Raw genomic sequence first — 24,679 nt, forward strand, 5'->3', positions numbered from 1 at the left:
TTACTTAATCAAACGTTAAAACAAATTTTACTAATTGTAAGAAAAATTAAATTTTTATATTAAAATTTAAAAAAAAAATTTATTGTTAAAAAATATGGAAAGTAAACATCCTGTCGAAATACGTGTAATATTATATATATATTTTTTTAATATTAGCGAGGCCTGTGTGAACGTTCAAGTCTTTTGACTGTACTTTACTTTCCTTCGAAATATGATTCGCAGAGGCCTTTTATTATACCTATATATATATATATTTTTTTTTATGAATCAAGTTACTCCACTAAAATCCAAACTCAACAGAGGAGAAAAGTATGTATTTCTACTTCAATCCGACAAGGGGAACAAGACATGTTTGGTCAGACGAGACTTTGAGTCATTCAATGAAACCCCACGTGCATTATATGTGAAGGTCCCTGAAGCTATTCGTATCTCTCACTTAAGACCAAAACGTGTTCTGATTCATCCATGTTGGGATTTAGTTTTGTAACACAATATGCGCACATACACTTGACAAAAAAAAAATTGCCATCAATTTTTCTTTTTAATTCAATAAAATTTTTTCTTTACTCTCGAAAAAGTGAATTAAAATATTTTTTTTTTATTTCTAAGTTCCTAAATCTAAATTAAATAAAACTAGATAAAAATTTTTTTTCCAACAAATATGAATTTTTTTTTTTTATTAAAAAATTATTAATTAATTAATAATTTCCTTATTCAAGCAATTATTAAGTAATAATTTTTTAATTGAATTTAATCAAACATTTTTATATTCAATTATTATTATTATTATTATTAATGAATTAATAATTTATAAATTCAACAATTATCGTGAAATTAATTGATAACGAATAATATTTAACAATTTTCCCTTAGAGCTCAAAATAGAGTCGTGTTAGAGTACGTTATCAATTGAATTCTAAGAGAATTTAATGCGTGCGCAGCATAGAGAGCGGATACAATTGACGCGAGCGCTATCCCCACTTCTCGTAGGCGGCGCGCGCAGCTATTGCTATCCCCACTCCTCTCACATGCTGTGTGCGCGCAACTTTCTCAAAACATCTTCAATTTCTATTAAATTCTAATAAAAATTTTTTCTCTTGCCATTAATTTAATATTTACCCTTTGAAAACCGAAAAAAAAAATTTCGCAAGTGTTCATGGGCATTTCTATAATATTGCAAAGAAAAAAAAATTAATTTTTGAACGAGAACCAAAACTCGATTGATTTCAAAATAGTGATAAATAAAAATTTAAATGAAAGTGTAAAATCGTAAATCGAGTAGAGATCAATGAGGTTCAATTTCATCAGAAATGAGTCAATAATTTTTTTTGTTTTCTATTCCATTAATGAGCCAATATTCATTTATAAATATATATATATATATATATATATAGGTATGTTTTTTTTAAAATAAGTTTTTTTTTTTTGATAAAATTAAATTTTTCGTTGCACTTTTTATGCAACCTCACGATTTATATTGCATTGTATAATATTGTAGGTGTAATGTATTTATATTGTGTATATAAATTAGAGATATATGTATATTGTATATTACTATGTATGTTTATATAAATGTTATTATAATATATGCTTCATTTATATATAATTTTCTTTCCTTAAGTGGATATCATGTCCGTGTATAACACGAATGTGTGCAGTAGAGTGTCAGTGCAAGGGAAGGCACTTCCGCTATGTCTTAGCTTCGTATCCCATGACTTGGAATTTTTTTTTTTTTTTTTAGACACTCGTAAATGACAAATTTTATTTAATAAATATTTTTAGAAAATTTTTCAAGTAAATAAAATTTCTTTGTTTTATAAATTAAAATTAATTAAATGTGAAATTAAAAAAAAAATTATCCGAATTTGAAATTATTTTGATAGTATAAAATTAATAAAAATTTAAATTAGTTAATAATAATTTAAAATCAGTTAAAGATACAAATGAAGAAAAAAAAATAGAGTAAATTAAAGATGAATTCAATTTATCGGAAAGCCAATTGAATTCACGAAGGGGTTAATTGACAATTCAGTTTAATTAAATGTAAAATATAAGATCAATTAAATCGCAGATGATACTAATTAAAAGCAAAATTGACTATACAATAAACCTACAACTAAATTCAATTGAAATTTAATTTAAAAAATTTTTTTTAATATAATTATTTTCAATTTCAAAATAGATTAAACATTCCTTATTAGATTAAACATTTTTTGTTCTCATTTAATTTAGAATATTATTGCATTTTTTAAATGAAAAATGGTAAATTTTTGCTAAAACTAATAATTTTCTATGTATATTTAAAATATATTTTTTTTTTATAAAATTTATAATTATTTTAATTTTTCTACAATTTAAAAATTAAGTGAAGAAAAAAAAAATTTACAGTCATGGGATATTATCGAAGCTAGCCACCCTCTCGTGTTTTGTCCTAATTGTTTTATAATGAAGGAACCCTTAAAAATTTGCTGCCTTAATAAATTGTTACTTTTTTTTTTTTCATCATCGACGAATTTTTCTTGATCACACAATTTAGCCCATTATTTTTCATTTTTTGCATTATATCAAAAATGCAAAATAAATATTATCACTGAGAAAATAATTTATATTGCTCTATACATTTTTAATTATTTCAATCCAACATATAATTTACCATGGAACAAAAAATTCCTGTACACTGTTTTTGCAAAAAAAAATTTAATATCGAATATTTTCTCAGTGATGAACAAAAAAAAGGCTCATATAACAATTTTTGCAGCAAGAGGCCATGAGTTCTCTCAAAAAAAAATTTCTTCGTGAAAACTTTGTTTTTTTTTCTCCTTCTCTCATGTTTTTGTTTTTTAATATAATATATTTATAATGTTCGCGTGCATATATATATATTTTTTATTTTTCTTTATATATATATGTATATGCTTTTAGGACTTTATGCTGTATTACATACTACGTATACTATCACAATGACGGTTCTTAGAATTTTCCAAGCTAGATGAAAAAAAGGATATATCAATATTTTTAAAAAACCCCTTGTGAATTTATATTTTAATAATGAAAAAATAATTGGGGTTTCTTTTTTTTTTTTCTTCATTGGAAGACTGACGTCTATATAACGTTCGCAATTCCATTATTAAAGTTTTTTTTGTGCGATATTACTTAACCTTATTCATTTTTTTCATCTAAAATGGAATTCTGAAAAAAAAAGAAAAAAAAACTTCAGAGAACAATGCACAGGTTATCTTTAATATATTGAGAAAAATATTTTCGATATTTTAAGTTTGAAATATTGGAGAAAAAAAGAGCTGATTCGTGCGCGGCAAGTAAAAAGTGGAGGGGGGAAGAGCGAAGCTCCGCCCCTTTCTCGCTATTAGTCTAGGCAGAAAAGTGGGGAAGCGTCCTTCCCCCTCCACTTTTTACTTGCCGCGCACGAATCAAGGAAGGTAAAACTAATTATTTTTTTTGCAAAAATCGATTATATAAAAAAAAGAATTGTGCAACGTGTGACGTTATTTTCTGAAGCACTTTAAAAAATATGACCGTCGTACAGCTCTCTAACCTATACATCATGATACAATGTGAAACCCTACATAAAATCTACGTTGACACGTTTCCTCTCTCACTTTTGTCTCGACGCTTCAGTTGATTATCATATTACGGGAGGATAAACGTATAAATGTCTATATAGTTTTTTTTTTTTTTTTTTTTCTTTTTTGTTTTATATTCGTGTAAATGTGTTTGTTTCTTTAGTGTCTATATATAGTACGAACTTTATATTATCTCGACATCTTTGTTAAAAGGAAAAAATATGTACATATTACATATATATATTATATATATACGCCAAAAATCTAGACTGTTCAAATCACTGGCAAGTGTTTGTGTGTTTCTTTTTTTTGCATATATGCAATAATATTAATAAGGTAATAATAATAAATTTAACGAACAACGACAACATTGATTCTCTATTCACTTTTTTTTTTTTTTTTTTGTGTTTTCAAAAATTCTCCTTTTCCGTGTTCTTTTTTCACCCTTTCATACTTTTCTGAGTTTTCTTCTTTTTTTTTTTCTAGGTGAAAAATACGGTTTTTTTTTCTCAAAGGATTAAAATTTGTATGGTGTGTTTTATGTAAATATGTAAATTAGAGAATATTGCAAGTGAACTCGTGTATTCACGTCATTTTCTCTGCCTTATTTGCAAATTTAAATGCATATAATTATCGAATCATTTATTTTTATATATATAAATGCACCGGTTTCGAACTTGACGTTTCACGTAGTTCACCGTGCTATCGAACTTTCCCGAATTGAATCGAAGACGTAAAGGGCAACGCGCGTGTATTCAATTTGTTTTTTTTTTAACTAATTTGCACGAATTTTCATATAACTAGAATATTCAATAATGTTATTAATAAAAATATTAATATTTATAGAAATATTTAAAAAATAATAATTATTATCATTAATTAATGATTATTAATGAAATAAAATTAAAATATATATATATATTTTTTTAATTATAATACAATAATTATAATAATAATTATTATTAGAACAATAATTAATCTTCTAAAAAACTAAATATAAACATATTATTATATATATTTTTATCTTTATATTGGTAGTGAAAATTTTATTTTCACTTCCAGGCAAGGAAATTTTAAACAAAAATTTCATGTCACAATCGCGAATTAAGAGTTAATCGAAAAAACTTTTTAGAATTTCGATAAATTCATTAACCTAAACATCTTTGGTGATTTTTGAAAATTATAAAAATTTTCAAATTCCATTCAAAATTGAAAAAAAATACTAATAAATATTGAAATTAATAATTAGCAAAAATGACAAAAGATGAATTGGACGAATTTTCTTGTGATAACTCTTTAAAAAGAGAGAGAGAGAGAGTGGGAGTAAAATAAAAAAGAAGGAGCACTTCCAATGAATATGTCACAGTCTTGAACCATTAAAACCTCAACGCAATTCGATTAACAAAAAAAAAAAAAACGCCCGCAAAAACATGAATTGAAATTGGAAAATTTGAAAAACGTCACTTGGCAATTTTTTCAGCCGTCAAATAAAAATCGGGAAAAAAAAACGGATGCGCGGTATTGGGTCGATAAGGCACTGTTTACCGACAATGTCTCTTGACTAGAAAACGAAGCTATTCTTGGAACTTTGTTTATATATTTTCAAACGTCGCTCGTCTCTTTATATTTTAGACTAGTCCGCAACAATATGTGGTTCCTGCCCAATGCGTTTATTCTTTATTATTATTATTTTTTTAAAAATTTAATAACAAAGTTGAGAGGAAAAAAAATACAACAATCGGACTTTTTTTTTTAACTTCACTCTCAAACAAGTCTTTGTGCGATATTAGTTTTGAAAATAGGATCAGTAAAATTAAAATTTCAAATAAGCTTTAAAGTTTTGATTCGCTAAAATCCTTTGTACTCGAAAGTGAAACTAGAATTTTGTTATTCAAATTAGAAATGAGTTTTGATAACAAATGGAAATAAAGTACTCAATTTGAAATTGGAAATTCAATTTGGAAAATTTAGATATTCTTCAGTATTTTAAATTGAAAATTCATTCTCAAAAATCTGAATTAGAAACTAATTACTAATTACTGAAATAATTTTTTAGAGGAATTTCGAAATTAGAAAATAAAAACTTTTTTTGGCATTAAGAAACTGAAAATTGAATATATTTTTTTTGTTTTCAAGATTCTAAAGCGAATTAACACTTTTTCCTATTTTTTAAAATAATGAAACTATATACAAAGATTAAAAAAATGAAATCAAGAATATTTACAATCACTGTAAAATATTCAATTATAAATAATAATTAAAAACAGAAACGGTTTTAAAAATCTAAGAATAGCATTAATTTTTTTCAAATTAATGTTTTTCTTATTTAATATTAAAAAAGGCAAACACACACACACACAAAGGTTAAAAATGACAAGTTAATTAGTTCATTGACTAATTATTTTAATTAACTAAAATTAATTAGTTTCATTGAATATATAAATTGAACTAAAAAAAAATAGGAAAAAGGTATTATATCGCTAAAATTAATCAATTCGCTAAAAAAATTCAAAATTTTACTAAAATTAATTTCAGAAGTTAAATTCTGAAATTACTTTTCAATACATGATCCTTAAATTCAAACTTAATTTTCTAGTGAGCGGACTAGCTTTTTTTTTACATTTTCTAAAGAAGATCAACAACTCGACCTCGTTGATTTTGATGAAACTTGTAACAATAATAGATCTTGGTAATTGTTAAATTAAGTGCCAAAAAAAACCCAATTTTTTTTTTAATTTGCCTGCCTGGCGTCAAAAATTTGCATTACTATCAGTGATAGTAGCGCAGTGGATAAAGTCTCGAACTACAGTACCCAGCGTCCAGGGTTCGAATCTCCGCTTCAATAATTTTTTTAAAATTTCAATTCTAAAAATTCTAGTAATTAATGTAAAATTGCGTTTAACGTTCTAAAAAAAAGTATAAAAAATTATTTTTTTTATTAAAAAACTGCTAAAAAAAATACTGGAGAGAAGATTCGAACCCTAGTTGGTAGCTTTACAAGTAAAGTATACCTTACCAACTGTGCTATTACCGCCAAAAGCCGTCGATCCGTATTTTGAACAAAAATCGATTTTTTTCGAAAATTTCTTAATAGTGGGTCTTTTTATATTCATCCTTTTGTCACAAATACAAAAATCTATTACAGTTTCAATTTTTATCAAAATCGATAAAGTCAAGTTGGTGCGCTCTTTGAAAAAATTAGTTCTACTAAAAACTAATCCTAGTAATCCTTTCATAAAATCTAGTCCGTCGTTAATTAACATATTGAGAGTAAATAAAATGAGTCTTAGGCCAGTGAGATCGATAATTGCCGGAGTGTGAGGGGGAGGAACCATGAAACCCTGATTCATTAGACTTTAAAGCCTCTCCTGTTAAATTAGGTATTTGCAATTTCTTTCATCGAGTTAAAAATATATATTGAAAAAGAATTTAAGTTGTCTTCATTTTCTTATAGGGTTGCATGATGACTCCACTATTTGCGGGCAATGCAACTTGTGGTTGAGCGGCTATCGTTGCTGGACTAGCTGTTGATAATTGAGGCATAGCTTGAACGGCGGTCGCATATCCCGGATTACCAGCGACACCTGGTAGCATTGCCGCGTAATGACTTTGCAAATAGGGTGATTGAACAGTGGCTGCTGTTGGTACACCTTGCAATGATGTTTGCATATACGGCGATGTTGGTAGCATTTGTTGTCTAATAAGGGAATAGGGATTAAAGGTGGCGCTTGTTGGAGCACGTGGTGGATAGGCAAGAATACCAGCTTGTAATGGTGATGTGAGACCGGCACCACCAATACCGGCAAGGCCAGAAACGACTTGTCTAGATGCAGCGGCACCCGGGATTGCGGCAGCGGCAGCGGCGGCAGCATGATGATTAGCAACTGTTAACGCTTGTTTATTTAATGCAACGCCAGTATAATTGAGCGCGGTAAGTGGATTAATGGCATAAGACTGTGTGGCCTGTGAGAGTTTTAATGCCTTGGCATAATTTTTTTGTGCCACTTCTTTGGCAAGTGCTGCTGGATCAAGTGAAAGACTTGGCGACATACCCAATGAATTGAGAACATTTATATTTGCCATATTGGCCATTGTATAATTGGCCATTGACGTGACATTTGCCATATTATTAACTGATACCATATGATTCATACTGACAACATTGGGCACTGACGTTAAGCCTGACATTGATGTCATTGGACTCATTGGCGGTGGTGCTGGAAGTGCCAATTGATTTAATTGAGGGGAATTCGCGTGATTCAATTCGGGAGGTGATGTTTGAGTGTTGTCGGTGTCGTGATTAGCGGCTGAATTATTTTTATCGCCACTTGTTGCCGCGGGCGGCGGCGGAGGCGGATTGTTGGGATCCAGTAAGAGCCCATGACCATTGGTGTCGGCGTTCACCGCCGCTCCTTGGTTTTGTATTGTGTTTTGAACCGATTGATGATTTGAGGATTGGGCGGGTAGGGGTGGCGTTCCAGTGTACTCACATGACACAGGCACGAAGGGCTGCTGAAGCTGCATTAACTGCTGATAGGTTGTAGCGCCAGTTGGTTGATAAACCGGCACGCCGGACTTGTCGCCCGCCGGACGTTTGTACGGAACCATTCCTGGGAAGGCCTGAAATCAACGGCAAGAAAGATGAGTTAGATTCTATTATTTTTTGTCATTTACCTTCTTTTTTTTTGATTTAGGGGGAGATCGTCTGTGTTCACTGCTTCGTTGATCCTGTTTCTTTTAGGTCACGTTTCGTTACAGTCATTGTTTATTCCAGTAAGAAGGATTTATTGTGGATGCCGTTTGGATGATAGTGGAAGCTGCCTGTTCAATAATCCAAACGACATTTAGACAATTGGAATCGTTTATTGGAGTTAAAACAGAAAAAGACGAATTAACCACACAGAAAACTGAAAAAAATGGATAATAATAAGTAAATATTAGTAAATTATAAAAGTATCTGCAATTTTTAGAAACAACGGGTTTTATGAAATATTACTTTTGTGCTGACAGTGCAACACTGTACATGTGGGTTCTATGGTAAATGTAGTCTTCCTTACCGACTCTCGATAATTACCAACCGGAAATTTCTACTTTTGAAGAAGAAATCAGGTAATCAGTAAATATCAACAGTCGGTATAGAAGATCAGTTTTACCTACGAAATCATATGTACAGTATTGCACTGTCAGCACAAACTAATGTTTCACATAACTCGTAGTTTCTCCCACATAAAAGTATTTCTACACTTTAGTATTTCAGTATTTACTAATTATTATCCAGTTTCTTAATTTTTCTGCAAAGTTAAGTCGTGTTTTAATTTCTTAACCTCAATAAACGTCCAATTTTTCAAATGTTTTTTTTTGGTTATTTATAAGACGGCTTTCATTATCATCCTTGCATGCTCTTTTTTTACAGAAAAGTCTTTAAAAAAAGGGTCTCACTGTATTCTTAAAAAAAATATACATTTTTCAAAAGTGAATTTAAAAAAATAGAGGGCATAACAAAAAAAAAGGACTTAAAAATTATTGTCAAGATATGATTCTGTGTGTTGTCTGCACTTACAAAGTTCTCGTAGTAGAACGACCCGACAGACTTCATGTCCATCTGCAACAAAGACAGGATTGGTTTCAACTTGTTTTCAGGACAAGGCTAAAGTGTATTTTCTCTAGGAGGTGGAAAAGGGTATTTTTTTTTTTTTTAATGGGATGGCGCAGTAAAAGTTGTGCCGATGACGCAGCTTGCAGCGACGTTCCCAAGCGACGAGGTATCCATCTTGTGTATGCAACTGTAAATTCTCTTTTTTTTTTTGGAAAATGTCAGAAAAACCAGCCATTTTTATTTAGAAAAAAAGAAAAAAGATTCCGCGACTGTATTTTCAAGTTTCTCGTGATATTTTCAAACCGAAATCTAATCGCGAATTTCAACTATCACCGTTGTGCTTATATGTCTGTATGGTGTGTTTATGAAAAAGAGAAGTCAAGAAATGAATTTTTGAATTAAAAAAAAAGATGTTCTCGTAAAAAAAGAGAAACCTTTTTTGTTATAGGATTATTTCCTACTGTTATGAATTTTATATAAAAAAAAAAAAATTACGAATTGGACAATTTTATACAAATTAATAAGAGTTTGACATTCACAGGGTACATAATAATTTAGCAAAACTTATATACTTTGAACAGTGGAGCAAAATTTAGGTGCTCAACTAAAAATCTATTTCGAAATTATTGTTTTTAAATATATATATATATATACGAGTTGCAGAAAAATTTGTGATAAGCAAAATAAAAAGATAAACGAAGAATTCAATTAGAAGCTGCAACGAGATGCAAAAAAGCTCAAAAGCTGGGAGACGCGAGATAAGACAATTTTGAATAAGGCAGAGAGAGAGAGAGAGAGAGAGAAAGATAGATGGAGAAAAAGAGATAGAGTGTAATGATACAAATTTGACTTCTATTGTTTTAAACGAGTGTTACAGACTGACACAAGGAATGCAATGCGTTCCATTTTGAGAAGCGCGAATTGGTTAGTAAAATAAAAACAGCGAATCGGATGAATTACGAAAAATACAAAAAAGAAAAACTAGACACGCCCTTTTTCTGATAAAAAAAAAATTTACTAATTAGAAAAAAATTGAGTTGAGAAACTAAAATTCCGACCAATAGAAGAGAATGCTGCACTCATTGGACGAGAAGCGCGGAGAGGGAGAAAGGTCACTGACCGAATGCTCCGCCCAGTGTTCCCCCTCTTCGCGTTCATCCATCAATGGGCGGAGTAAAGCATCCGTTCTTCTTTCTGATTTCACCTCTATTTTCAAAACTATATCTACTCTTTACGAAACCTACAAAAGATTTTTTCTGTTTTTTAAAAATTTGAAAAAAATGTTCGTTATTTTAGTAATAAATTCAATTTTTAATGTTTTACAAAGAAAAATGAATAGGCGTGGCTAGTGAAATTGCTTACGAGTTTGAAAAATAGCATGAGAAAAGGATTTGTGTTTGAATCTAGGTGAATTTTTTTTTATAATGAAAGAGAAATATAATGATAGCAAGTGTATGTAAGCGATCTACAGTGCGTTTTTTTTGGCAGACACGACGTAACTTAATGAATGAATATGGTGGCTGTTAACAAAAAAAAAAGTAAAAAAAAAAAAAAAATGAAATCCAATTAAAGGCCAGTTGTAATGTCACTGAGATTCTAAGAAAAAAACACTCGGGCATTTGTTCCGAGTGTCGAGGAGATGACGTTGCACCATCACCTCGGGGTCGCGAAAGCACAACATGCATCATCGGCGCAAGCTGAGAATCATACGGATCAAATTACCAAAATCGGTTCCTCTTCTGCATTGAAAAAAAAAAATTCAGAAGAGGCGTCGATCATAATAATAAGAATTAAATAGTAATAATTTTGAACTCATATCAAAAAAAAATTAATGCACTTGTATCAAATTGATTTTCACTATGAAATTAAATTTCTAAATTGATATTTTTGTAAATTATGTATTGAAGGAAATTTTTTTTTTTCGATTTCTTAATACTCAAATTAATACAAGTACAATTGTTCTTGATACGAGTACAAATAGTCGATCATCATTAACGATTTCTCGTTAAGAAAAAACTGATCTTATAAAATGGTCAATAATAATTATTTTGCCAAAAAGGAATTAACAATAATAATATTTGTACGGCACATCAGCCAGGAGGAATTCCACTGTAATAATTTTGATCTAAATTTATTATTATTATTGTGAGAATTATTAATGAATGATACATTATAATTAGCATTGAATATTTATTAATAGTATATTAAATGATGATTATTTTCGTGAATTCATTGCTGGCTGGTGGCCTAATAAAATGGAGAAAATAAAAAGAGACTATAGATGTTGGTAAAGCGATCTATAAATACATTACGAGGCGTAAGCTCCGAACGGACAACATCGCAATGGACAAACAGAAAGAAGCGAATATATATATATTAATATATATATTTAAAAAAATAGAAGATATTTGAAAGAATTTTGCGCTTGTTTCTGAAGAAAGCGAATGGTGTCGTGTTATATGATGCAAAAAGATATTACGAGTTATATGCAAACTGAACCGTTTTTTTTGGATTTTCAAATTTATATGATCACTACGAGTCGCTAGGATTTTAATTTAATTGCTATTATTTAATTGTTTAAAATATTTTTACATTTATATTATTATTCACTTATTTTAATTATTATTATTTAATTATCTAAATTTAATTAGCTATTTGCATTACACAATTTCTTGCTTATCTAGTTTGGTTAATACAAGAGAAGAAACAAAAAGAAGAATAAAATCAGAAGACGCTTCATTCATTGGGGGAGAAGCGTAGAGTGGGAGAAGGGTCAATGACCGTTATCTCCGCCCAGAGTTCTCCCACTCCGCGCTCGACCTCCAATAAGCGGAGTGAAGCGATTTCTCATTCCCTCCTTCATTGCATTCCATTCTCTCCTATTGGTGGAAATTTTTTTTTTTGCCTCTAATTTGAAAACTACTTTGTATTTTAAGAACAAATTTAGATTTTTAGCTTTTTAATTTTTTTTCTTTTTTAAAAATTTGTTTAGTAAAAATTTTATTTGTTTCTAAAAGTAAAAAAAAAAATTACTTTACAAATTGGAAAAATTTATTTTGTCGTAAAAAAATGGTTTTCATTTTGATAATAATAAAAATCCATAGCGACACGTAGTAACACGGTTCTGTTTTGTTATAAGAGACATGACAAGAGAAATAACAGGAGCTAGAGCTCTAAGCGCGCTCGGCAGTGTATTCACAATCGCAGTAAACTATATATATATATATTTTGGTATCTGTAACTTAATCGTATTTACTACAACAGGAAACTCGGGAGAACTGTTTCATGGTATCTCTGAAAATTGGGAATTTAATCGATCGTAGCTAATTTGATTTAAACTTGAAACTACACCGCATCAATGTTTGAAATGAAGGAAAACATCCAATACAATTGAACTTTTCCTATTCATTTAATGATATAAAAAAAAAAATTCTTTTTTCAGAGTTGACGTACTCAATGCAATAATAATATTCTTCTGTAAAATCAAAAAAAATTTTAACTTGAAAATAATGAAGAATCAATTTTTTTCACTATCTTTTGCTTCAATGGTTGTGGAAATTTATCATAACATTAAAAAAAGAAAATATTTTATGTATTTTTTGCTATTTAGTTTCCAGTCTTCTGATAAATTATTGAAAAATTAATTTTTTTCAGTTCAAGTGAAAGTCAATTAATAAAACACGTCCTGACTTATCAATCGCGCAGGTTAAGCAACTGTAGACTCGGTTAGTTCACGGTATGGTCCCATTTTTTTCTAATTTACTTTAAAAAAAATTTTTTTTTTGAAACAAGAATTGTTAAAAATACATTTTTTAGTAAATATATATTATTATTTATTATTATTATTTAACAATATATTATTAATTATATTATTCAATATTATTATTATTGATTATTATTTAACAAAATATTATTAATTCTACTATTAATATTATTCAATAGTTTTGTTACTGTTACTATTTTTATTATTATTAATATTGTTTGCATTATTTAATAGCATTTTTTAATAATAATAATTAATTTATATCGTTAATTATAATTATAGTATAAAATTACTGTTTTTGAAAAAGAATATTATAAAAAAGAATTTCCACAACCAAGAATAAATTTTTTTTTTTAAAAAAGTGAAATACAGTTTCCCGAGAGTTCCTGACTACAAAAAAAAAAAAAAATTTAGAGGGATAGAGGTTGTGAAAGTGTGTAATTCATGCATAAGCCGTGGTACCATTAGCAGATCATCATTGGAGTCGCGCATCCGTTTCTTGCCGAGTTCGATGCCCGCCATATTGGCATTCTGAAGTCCTCCTGGTAAAGTAGATGCCGATATCGCCGACACACCGCCAGCCATTGCTCCAATTCCCTGTACACTGGTTGGCATTGCTGTCGTCTGTTTATGATCGATCATTTTTTTTTTCATATTTTGATCATCGATCGATAGATGGCGTTTCATTCAAATTCCAGGTCACAGCATTCAGTTTTTTTTCGTTTTCGGACATTTTTCGGTTTCGGCGTGCGTTAATTTAATTTTTTTTTTTTTTTTTTGCAGGTAGCGAAGCGCACCAAGGTTTTTTTTTCAGCAAGCATGAAGCATCGTCAGGCGAGAGGGCAAGATAAAAATCAAAAAAAGAAAAAAAGACAAGTTGAGGCTACGTTAGGCAGACAGTTGCAAAGGTCTTAAACGTCTAATAAATATATATGTATATCATTTAAATATTATTTACACACGATATAAAGAATTTTTTTATTTTCTTTATTTTTTTTTACATCTCAATTCTCATTTGGAAATTTTTCATAATAGAATAAAAAATTTATTTAGTATAATTATTTTCTGTACTTTAAAAGACAGCGGTGTAACCATTCCCACCGCTGTCACCTTCAGCGATGTGGTACTTTTTTCTCTATATATAGTTAAGCCACTGTTTAGTAAAAGAAAAATTTACGTTTAAATTGAAATGTAACGTGTGTTCTTTTTTTTTTGACATAATATATAAAGGAACATTATTATAACGCAAAATAATAATAATAATATGACAATAGAAAAAGTTGGTTCCTACTTTGCTCACGAAAGTAAAATGCGTTACTATATTGTAAAAAAAAAAATAGAAGCGACGCTAAAAATGAAAGCAAGCGAAATAAAAAGATTTTTTTTTTTTTGACATATTTTGAGGTTTAAAAAAAAATAAGACGTGTTCTACGACCGACTGGGAAACATTTTGGTGCGAGCGACGCAATTACTTTTGAGGAAACTTGGAACCGTTATTAATATATATATGTATTTATATAACTACGAATAAATGACTGGCATAATAATAATAATTATTAATTAATGATCCGAAGTTGCAATTGATATGTTGTCTGAAAATAAAAAAAAAACATCGAGAAACATAATAAAAAATTATGGAAAAATTCATTAATATCAGAATTTCAACTAGAATTAAAAAAAAAAATGTTAAACGTTAAAAAAGTCAATGTCAGCGACCAAGGTCCACACTAAAGTCACGTTTAAGGCTGGCATTTCTGACTCCTAAGCACCTGTAATAAATTAGTAATAATTTACTCTCCTCATATTTTTTATTAGCAAAAACCAAAAAAAAAAATATTAATCAGCTTCTCGGTACCTTGAAGTCAAAAGAGGAATCGTCGTTACTAAAAAAAAAAATAAAAATAATAAAAAAAATCGAAGCTCTTCCTGAAATTAATAAGAAAAAAAAAACATTAAATATTATCACAGAACTACAAATTTTACATCATTTTTTTTTTTTATAATAGTAGTGTTGCGCTGTCAGTTTGCGTCTGTGCGTGTGTATGTTATATGTATATATGTAAATCGTATCCATGAATCCGATGCAAATATTTAGTAATGCGTGTGAATGTATAGTAAATCGGTAAAAAAAAGTAGTTCTTGTACTGAATTGAATTGTTTACTTGTTCGCGGCTTCGTGTATTTACACTGACAAACATTCAGGAGTGACGTTGCAATCCCAAAGAGTGCTCAGATCGTGCGGTATTGATTTACAGGAAACGAGAGAAAAAAAAATAATAAAAACTTTAACTTTTCTCTCCCAACAGCGAAGGTGCGTAAAACGTTTCGTTATAACAGAAGATACAAAAATTTTAATCTATTTCCATTGAATATTTAAATTTAAAAAAAACTAAATAATTTAACAAAATTTGCATTTTCAGTTGATGACTTAAAAAAAAGTCCAAAGTGGGCGGAGCTTTATTATGGGCGGGACTACATTGCCCCTACCACAATATAGGCGGAGCAATATTCCCCTCCCTTACTACAGGCGGTGCTATAATTCTCCATCTATAGTAGAGGCGGAGATTTACCTGTAATGTGGGCGGGACTATATTTTCCCTCCCACAATAGAGGCGGAGTAATGACTGTTTACTTACAATATGGGCGGAGTCTTCTCTGCCTACAATATAGGCGGGGTTTGTTACCTGCAAAATGGGCGGTACTCTCTTCCCACCAACAATAGAGGCGGAGTAATAGTTTACTTACAATATGGGCGGAGCCTTATTTTCCCGCCTACAAAAGAGGCGGAGTTTCATTTATTTACCTTCAATACGATCGAAAATACGATCTTACCTTTTTAAAAGTGGGGTATATATTTTCGATGGGCGGAGTTTTCCCCTTCTTTACAGAACAAGGGGCGTTAATTTTCTTAAACAGTAAAAAAAGCGAAAAGTAGGCGTTACTTTAGACAGTAGGCGGGATTTACTCCACCCACTTTCTGGGCGTGTCCAAATTAGTCACCGCCCATATAGGATCCTACTTTTCAGAACAGATTAATTTTTCAAGACAATTTTTTTTTTACAAAACCAAAAGTAATAAATAACAAATTTTGTAAGAACGATAAAGTAGAAAAAAAATTTTTTCTTTATAATTGTAAAATAAAAAATAAAGTTACGCACCCTGGCCGCAAAAGGAAAATGAATCACTTCTTTTTTTTGATTTCTCAAGGAATGAAGAAGTTGAAGGTAATAAATAATGAATGCACCCTGTTGGAATTGAAAAGCACTTATACAGAACGAAACTTCCCTGCTAACAAGCTGGTCTGCCGCAATCCGTGAGTTTTCTTCCCTTGTATCCGAGTGTGGCGTAGAGAGAGAGAGAGAGAGACTTCCGAGAGAGAGAGTTCTGGGCGATGTCGCTGAAAATGTTTCTCCCGGATATCGGCCGACCCAAAAAATATAAGTCGTGTCTGTCGAGTATACAGTGTCTCGAGTGCAGTGTATACCGTTGTAGAAACAAATTTTGAAACTTCTCGTTCTCAAGTCGAGAGCACCTTGCCAATAATATTCATATTCGATTTACCTTTTTTTTCTGTTTTTTTTGTTTTGAAGTTTTTAAAAAAAATTGATGCTGTGTCTCGATTAACAAATAATGGACTTATAAAAAATAAAATTCCATAGCCCCTCCAAATAAAATAGGAAAATGAAAAAATTTACCTTTTTTTGAAATTTTATTTTTAATATTATATTTAAACATTTTTTTTTCGTATAAGAAGATAATGTAAAATAAAAAATTTAAATTAAATTTTTTTTGTTGGTTTCAATTTTGATACTAACTAAAGACATTAATTAATTAATTAATAAAATCTATTTATAGTTATAATTTTCAATGTTAAAATTTACATTTCGTAACAGCAAATTTTAATAATCTTCCACTTTTAAATATATTATGCTTTTTAGAAAAAAAATTTCTTTCCTCTTCTTTTGATTTTAATTTTATTTTTTGGAGAAGAAATTTTACCTCTCGTGAAAATTTCTAACTAAAACATATTCTTCTATCACAGCAGCTATTAAAAATAATTAAAAGAAATTTGTTTCTAAAAAAAAAAAAATACTTTGATTTTTTCTAAACAATAAAAAAAATCAATTTTGGTAAAAAATAAAATGACGTCAATTCCAATTGGGTTGGTAAAAAAATTAATAAAATTTAAAAATAGCAGAGAGGGCAAGGTATTTTAAAAAAAAACTGAGACACAGCGATTGATAGGATTAGCCAATCAAAAAAAAAAAAAAAAAAAAATTGATTCTCCGAAGTCGATCCAGTGACACGGTTTTTTTTTTTGGGCGGGGGAAAATTATTTTAACGGAAGATAAAAAAAAAATTATAGCGAAACACGACACGAAATCTTTTTGACAAGTAAAATACATTCACTTATTTTTACCCACGAGACCCATTGGGTATTTTTTTTTCTTTTTTTTTTTTACAGAGCTCGAGTGTAGCGCTTGTGTGGGGGGCAGCAAACAGCAGCAGGGTTGATAGCCGGGGTTCGTGCAGCACAGCTTGTCAGCAGGTTGGTGTGTATTTATGAAAAAAAAGGTATTCACTACTTTTATTTACAGTTAGCACCGGCACTCCACTTCCAACAAATGTTTAGAGACAAGCTCTGAAAAATTCAATTAGAAATTTCCCTATTTCTTGTATTTGATAACTTTTTTTATTTTTAACATTTTGTGATGATTTTTTTTTATTTTTTTAAACATTTTTTTTTTAGCTTGGCTCTTACATATAGGAGAAATGGAGCGTGACAGTCTATTGCGAGATAAACGTATTATATATATATAGATATAAATCTAGATAACCGGTCAGGTGATTGGTGTATTGCGACTAGGTAATTGCACCTGGATAGCTGCGATAGGCTGCTAGAAAGAGAGAAATAGAACAGTGGTGACGGTGATGATAAAAAGATAACTGGCTTGTTGTTTCTACTCACTACACACTACAATCACGGCTGGTACGAATCAAACAGGATAATAGATGGACAAAACACAAAAGCGACAAACTGGTAAAGTGAAGAGTTCAACTCATTTGACAGATAAAATCATAAATATACAAAACATTTGGAGAAATCAATCAGATTGTCGCAGTAACCATACTGATAAACTGTTAAAACGGTTGTTTTTTTCCATTTTTTAAAAAATATCTTCTTTAATTTTTTCATTAATTTCCTTTTTTACAATATTCATTTCTTATACATTTTTTTCCATTTCTTATACTCTTCTTTTCTTTTTTTTTTTAATGATAAAAATTGTTTGAAAAGTTGATGAAACAATAAAAATGAGAATTAAAAGATTATGCATATAATGATAGATAATTGGTTTTAAGTGGATTTTAGTAGAGCTTTTGGAAGATTCTGATTGAGAGAAAAAAAAATTCAATTATAAATAATAGCATTAAAACTAAAGAGGATTGAAATTCTAATAATGGAAGAGCAATAACTCAGAGGCCACGCATTTAGGCGTAAACGCGTGCAGTGGGGGATGCGTCAGCCACTCACTGCGCTGCTTGGCGCAAAGTGGGGGAAGCGTCCGCCACTCACTGCGTACTGGCCAACCAGTGGGCGGAGCATCATCCACTATAGACTCACAAATGTTATAAAACTGTTAATAAACAGCAAATTAATCAGAAATTTTTTTCTCACTTTAATCAGAATCGACCTTTTTCTTTGCCATTAAAAATTGATAATTTAATATATTAAATTTTAACAAGATAAATAGGCATATAAAATAAATAAATTGTATTTGAAATTAATAAATGTATATGAAATAAATATAATCTAATTAAAATAAATAAATTCTATGTGAAATAAATAAAATTTTATATTAAATATTAATTAATAAAAAAAAAATGGTAATATAAAAATAAATTTTAATGCAACATTTATAAAATATTTCATAACAATTAGAAGGGTCAAAAAGAAGAAGAAAAGTGCTAATAAAAAAAATCACGACAATTTTCGTGTATAAAAATACAAAAAAGTAAAACGTTCATCAGTATAATTACGTCGGCGTAACTACTGCGCAACGTTTAGCCAATTTTCGATCTAAATTTTATATTACAAAAAATTAGAAGAGACTATAAACGTATTTGTACAAATAATACAGTTTTTTTTCAACATAGAAATATTTAAATAGATTTTTCGAACAATTAGAATAAGAAAAATCGCCGTCACTAGAAAAGCTTTGAGATTCGTCGAGGATTGGCAAAAAGCAACGCAGCAGCATAATAAAGCTTCTTCGAAGCAAAAAACCCAGGAAATAGGTTAGAATGAAACAAATTAAGAAAAGAGAAGTAGAGACAAAGATTTATAAAAGTTGCAAACACTAGGATTGTTGGAGTGGTAGAGGGGAGGTTAGGAATATTAATCTCGCCTGAGACTTACTTGAAAAGTAAAATATTATCCGTACGAGAAAATTACTTTATTTTTTTTTTTTTTTGCAAAAGTTTATAAATCATTAAATTACATTTATATAATTTTTTTTGATTTTATTTGCAATTTGTTCTTTGATTCAATTTCAATTTTAGTCAAAATTAATTTTTTTTTTTTGAATAATTTGTAAACATTTTTACAATTTTTTTTTTATATAAATAAAATATATTCATTAAATATAAAAAACAATTTTGAATACAATATGAATAATTTTTTAATTTAATAAATTGAAAAATTAAATTAAAAATTTCTTTCTCTAGAAAAAACTTTTTTTTTTGCAATAAAAAAATATGAAAATTGTTTAACAAAGAGTTAGAGAATGCTTTTATTTGCTTTTTTTAATATCATCAAATCAAGAATCATTTTGCGCAGATTCCAGGATCTCAAGTTTCCTCTTTGCTTTTGCTTGGCGCGCAAGAGTGAGAAAGGAAACCAAGGGAATCTAAGAACGAATTGCAAAGGATATCAGAAGGCAATTTCATCGATGGCTCTCGAGTCATCTCAAGGGAAATGTCCCCCGGGTGAGAAAACTAATTAAGTTTCAGGCAAGGATGATGAGAAAGGAGAAGTAGGTTAGAAAGAGAGGGTAGATATATTTATATATGAGAGAGAAAGAGAAAACACGAGCCTGCATCAGAGAACGAGACAGACCTTAGGGTTTTTGATGGATGATAGACGAGCAGACAAGCAAACTAGATCTTATATAATACTATATATATATATATATATAATATAGCTGATGAATTGAAGCAGGTATCCAAACCCAAGGATTTGTATCGTTCTCGAAGGCATCAACAAAATTGTCGAAGAGAAAAGAAGAAGAAGAAGAAGTAGAAGAAGAAGAGAAAAAAAAGAAAAAATAGAAAAAAAAATTAAAAAAAGAAGAGAAAAAAATAAAAAGAGAGAAGAAAAATAAAAAAGAGAAGAGAAAAATTAAGAGAGAAGAAAAAACGAAAATAGATTTAAAAAAAAATAAACAAAATAGTAAAGATAACTTTTTTTTGTAAATTTCAAATTGAAAATAAAAAACAAAGAATGGTGGAAACAAATAAAGAAGAAAAATATAAACAAATATTGGTAAAAATATAAAAAAAAATGATACGATGAGAAATATTTAGTCCATAAGAGTACAAACTAATTTTTTTTTTTGATTCGCATAAAAAAACTTTGGTAAGATTAGTAAAATTTTGGTTGCCTTTACTAGAATTAGAAAAAAACTAATTATTTAATTTCAGTTCTGATGAAACAAAATTTTGATTGCATTAATAAAAATTTTAGTTGAAATTATCAAAAATTTTGTAAAGGCTAATAAAAAAGATTCAGTTTGCAAAAATTATCAACCAAATGTTTTCATGGTCAAAGTAAATTATTTTTGTCATTTAAACGAAGTAGATAGTTGTAAGATTTTTGGTCAAAAATTACTAACTGGTATAGTAGAAAATTATTTATACATTTAGTAAAACTAATAAATTAAATTGTAAATATTACTAAATTAATTAGTAATGATATTAAATTTTTTAGTACTCTTTAAATGTGAATTAGTAAAAATGTTTACTAATTTGAATTAGTGACTCACTTTTTGCTTCTGAATTAGTAAAATTTTACTAATTATTAGTAACTTTTACTAACAATTAGTAAAATTTTACTAATTATTAGTAACTTTTACTAACAATTAGTAAAATTTTACTAATTATTATTTGTTATATTTTACTAATTATTATTTGTTATATTTTACTAATTAATTAATTAATTTTACTAATTATTAGTAACTTTTAGTAACAATTAGTAAAATTTTACTAATTATTATTTGTTAGTAAAAGTTACTAATAATTAGTAAAATTTTACTAATTCAGAAGCAAAAAGTGAGTCACTAATTCAAATTAGTAAACATTTTTACTAATTCACATTTAGAGAGTAAGTATACTGAAATAATTAATAACGATACTAGGTTAATTACTAAACTTTAGTAAATTGTGTAGAAAGACTACCACATAAATTAGTAAACATTACTAAATTGAATAGTGAGACTACTATTTTAATTAGTAAAATTAACTATTTTAATTAGTTAATGTACTACATTAATTCGTAGTTTGTTAATAACACAGCCACACAAAAAAAAAAAAGTATCCGGGCCGGGGAATGAGACCACCATTTCTTGATGTATTTTGATGCGCTGAACACGAATCTGAAGTCCGTTTAGCTCCATCACGTCAGGATTTTGACATAACCTCAAAAAACATAGCTGATTTTAAATGACAGGAGAAATTTTTTAAATAATGGCAGATTTGTTTGAATCTTGTTACTCGGGGGTTTTTGGGGTCGCTGATTACGAATTTAACGTCAGATTTATAAAATTCAAAATGGCGGATTCAATATGGCGGACGAATTTTTAAAAAGTAGTTGGATTTTTACGAAAATTGGTATCTAGGGGTTTTGGGAGTCGCTGATTACAAATTTATCGTCAGATTATTCAAATTCAAAATGGCGGATCCAATATGGCGGACGAGTTTTTAAAAAATAGTTGAATTTTTATGTAACTTGGCCGATACTGGGGTTCCGAGTCCCTGAATCGTAATACGTTTCCTACGTGTGTCTGCCATGACGGCATCAAAGCCATTATCCAGGGACTTAGCCGGATAGCGGACAAACTGCGTTGTCCACCGTCACCGCGTGGAGGTACCCTGGATGCAGACACATGTAGAAACATAAAGATATTTGACCACCGTAATATATCTGCCATTTTACATTTGAATAATCTGACGTTAAATTCGTAATCAGCGACTCCAAAAAACCCCATGATACCAATTTTTGTAAAAATCCAACTACTTTTTAAAAATTTGTCCGCCATATTGGATCCGCCATTTTGAATTTGAATAATCTGACGATAAATTTGTAATCAGCGACTCCCAAAACCCCTAGATACCAATTTTCGTAAAAATCCAACTACTTTTTAAAAATTCGTCCGCCATATTGGATCCGCCATTTTGAATTTATTAAATCTGACGTTAAATTCGTAATCAGCGACCCCAAAAACCCCCGAGTAACAAGATTCAAGCAAATCTGCCATTATTTAAAAAATTTCTCCTGTCATATAAAATCAGCTATGTTTTTTGAGGTTATGTCAAAATCCTGACGTGATGGAGCTAAACGGACTTCAGATTCGTGTTCAGCGCATCAAAATACATCAAGAAATGATGGTCTCATTTCCCGGCCCGGGTACTTTTTTTTTTTTGTGTGGCTGTGTAATTAGTGAGTTTACTATTAATTAGTTTTTTTTTATTTTTAATAAATTTATTAATTAGTAAACATTACCATATTAATTAAATAAATTTACTATATTAATTAGTTAAATTTTACTTAAATGTAATATTTCAATTAATAACATTTAGTAAATTTATTAGTAAACTTTACTTAATTGACTGGTACGAATACTATTTTAAGTAGTAAATTTTACTAAACTGATGAGTAAGACTACTATATTAATTAGTATATTTTTTTTTATATGAATTAATAAATCTACGATTTTGATTAGTAAACATTACTAAATAAATAATAAGGCTACTAACTCATTTCGTAAGATTTATAATTCAATTAGTAAACTTTATCAATTAATAAACTTTGCTATATTAGTTAGTAAACTTTACTATAATAATTAGTAAACTTTACTTTTATTAATTAGTAAACTTTACTAAACTAATTACTGAAGTTTACTATATTAATTAGTAAATTTTACAAAGATAATTGTGACACGCTGTAAAAAAAGGAACCTTAGAAGCAAAAAAATATAGGTTATGTTTTGAAATTTTTAACTGTAAATACACAAAGAGGATCAATAGAAATAATTGGTATTTAAGTCTTCATTACATTTAAAATATTTAATAAAAACTGATTTTAATTTTACAAAACTAAAAAGAAACTTTTAGTGAAGGTAAAATTACCGAAAATATAACCTATAATTCGTTTGCTTCTAAGGTCCATTTCTTCAGAGCGCGTCACAATTAATAAATTATATATATATATACCTACTATTCCAATTAATAAAATTTATTAAATTAATTTGTAAACTTTACTACTTCAATTAGTTACTTTAACATAATTAGTAGTTTTCTCCTATTAATTATATAATTTTGACCAAAAATTTTTTACAAATAAATTACAAAATGAATCCATAAACGAATCATCGTTGTTAAATTAATCAAAAAACAAAAAATATTATCAATCATAATAACAACAATTAACAAATAATAAAAAAAAAAATATTAAGGATAAATACAAAAATTAAGATAAACCATGACGAAAATTTAACTAACAAAAAAAATGTGACCGTCCTGATTAGTAAAAAAAAACAAGTAAAGATAAACAAAAAAGGTGAAAGTAAACAAGTAAAGACAAAGATAAAAAGACATATAGACACAAAATAAACAAAGAGAGATAAAGAGAAAAAGATAGAGAGAGAGAGAGAGAGTGAAAGAGTCAGAGAGAGAGAGAGAGAGAGAGAGAGAGAGAATGCATTACCGCAATGCTAGCCCGAGATTGTGTGGCCTTAATGTGGGCTTGAAGGTGCAGAGGGGGGTGGAAATAGCGGCAGGGGTCCCGATTGCATCGGCCCTTGACAGCGTCCATGCAGACCGTCACAGAGCCGTCCTCGTTCGCCTGCACCGTCTCGAGGGGGTGCGCAAACCGGCACTCCGTCTCACCGCGTTTGCACGCCCCGCGTTGAAACTCGCGACATACCTACAGCAAGAGCGAACACGCATGGCATGGCATGGCACTCTATCTATGGAGTGAAAGGGGGGGTGGGGGTAGGTGGGGGGGCTAAAAAAAGGGGGTTACTTGGAAACACGCTATTGGAACTAAGTATACATATATATATATAATGAAAATTCTGGGGTTTGTGAATAGGTTTTAGGGGTGGGGGATGATCTCCCCTTAAATTCAAATTATTACAACGGTAGATCAAGGTGACAATGTGTAGTAAAAAGATAAGGTATATCGGTGGTCTACTTTAAAGGCGAGGACGAACATGCACCGTGGATAGCTAACTACAATTTATCCAAAAACAACTGATATCAAAAAGTTTTCCCTTCAGTTTCATGTTTATTCAAAAATTTCTATTTAAATTTCAATATTTTTTTAAAAAATTTTCAGATACAATTAATGTTGAATTAATGTAATTAAATGGAATTTGGAAAAATTAATTTTTTTTCTGAATTTTCAAGTGAAAAATACGAGAAAATCAATTGCCATGATAGAGCCAGGTTTGTGCCACTGTT

The 24,679-nt window shown here is 29.3% G+C and overlaps 1 protein-coding gene across 9 annotated transcripts in view; it reads right to left on the reverse strand.

Annotated features, from left to right (window-relative positions):
• Positions 1 to 3,543: 3,543 nt before the first annotated feature.
• LOC127278033 (uncharacterized) overlaps positions 3,544 to 24,679 on the reverse strand; it is a 471,303-nt gene continuing 450,167 nt past the window's right edge. For 6 of the 9 annotated variants that reach the window (XM_051299533.1, XM_051299534.1, XM_051299535.1 and 3 more), the window contains 3 exons: positions 23,922 to 24,140; positions 9,142 to 9,183; positions 3,544 to 8,201 (listed from right to left, as the gene is read on the reverse strand). In XM_051299533.1, the coding sequence (XP_051155490.1) occupies positions 7,011 to 8,201; positions 9,142 to 9,183; positions 23,922 to 24,140 (1,452 nt within the window). In that variant the 3' untranslated portion in view covers positions 3,544 to 7,010. Of the gene's footprint in view, positions 8,202 to 9,141; positions 9,184 to 13,402; positions 13,565 to 23,921; positions 24,141 to 24,679 lie in introns of all 9 variants that reach the window. The other 3 variants (XM_051299540.1, XM_051299541.1, XM_051299537.1) reach the window with 2 other exon arrangements.

This window comes from Leptopilina boulardi, unplaced genomic scaffold, assembly GCF_019393585.1.
Source record: "Leptopilina boulardi isolate dan_hultmark-lab unplaced genomic scaffold, ZJU_Lbou_2.1 LbouV2_194, whole genome shotgun sequence".
NCBI lineage: Eukaryota > Metazoa > Arthropoda > Insecta > Hymenoptera > Figitidae > Leptopilina > Leptopilina boulardi.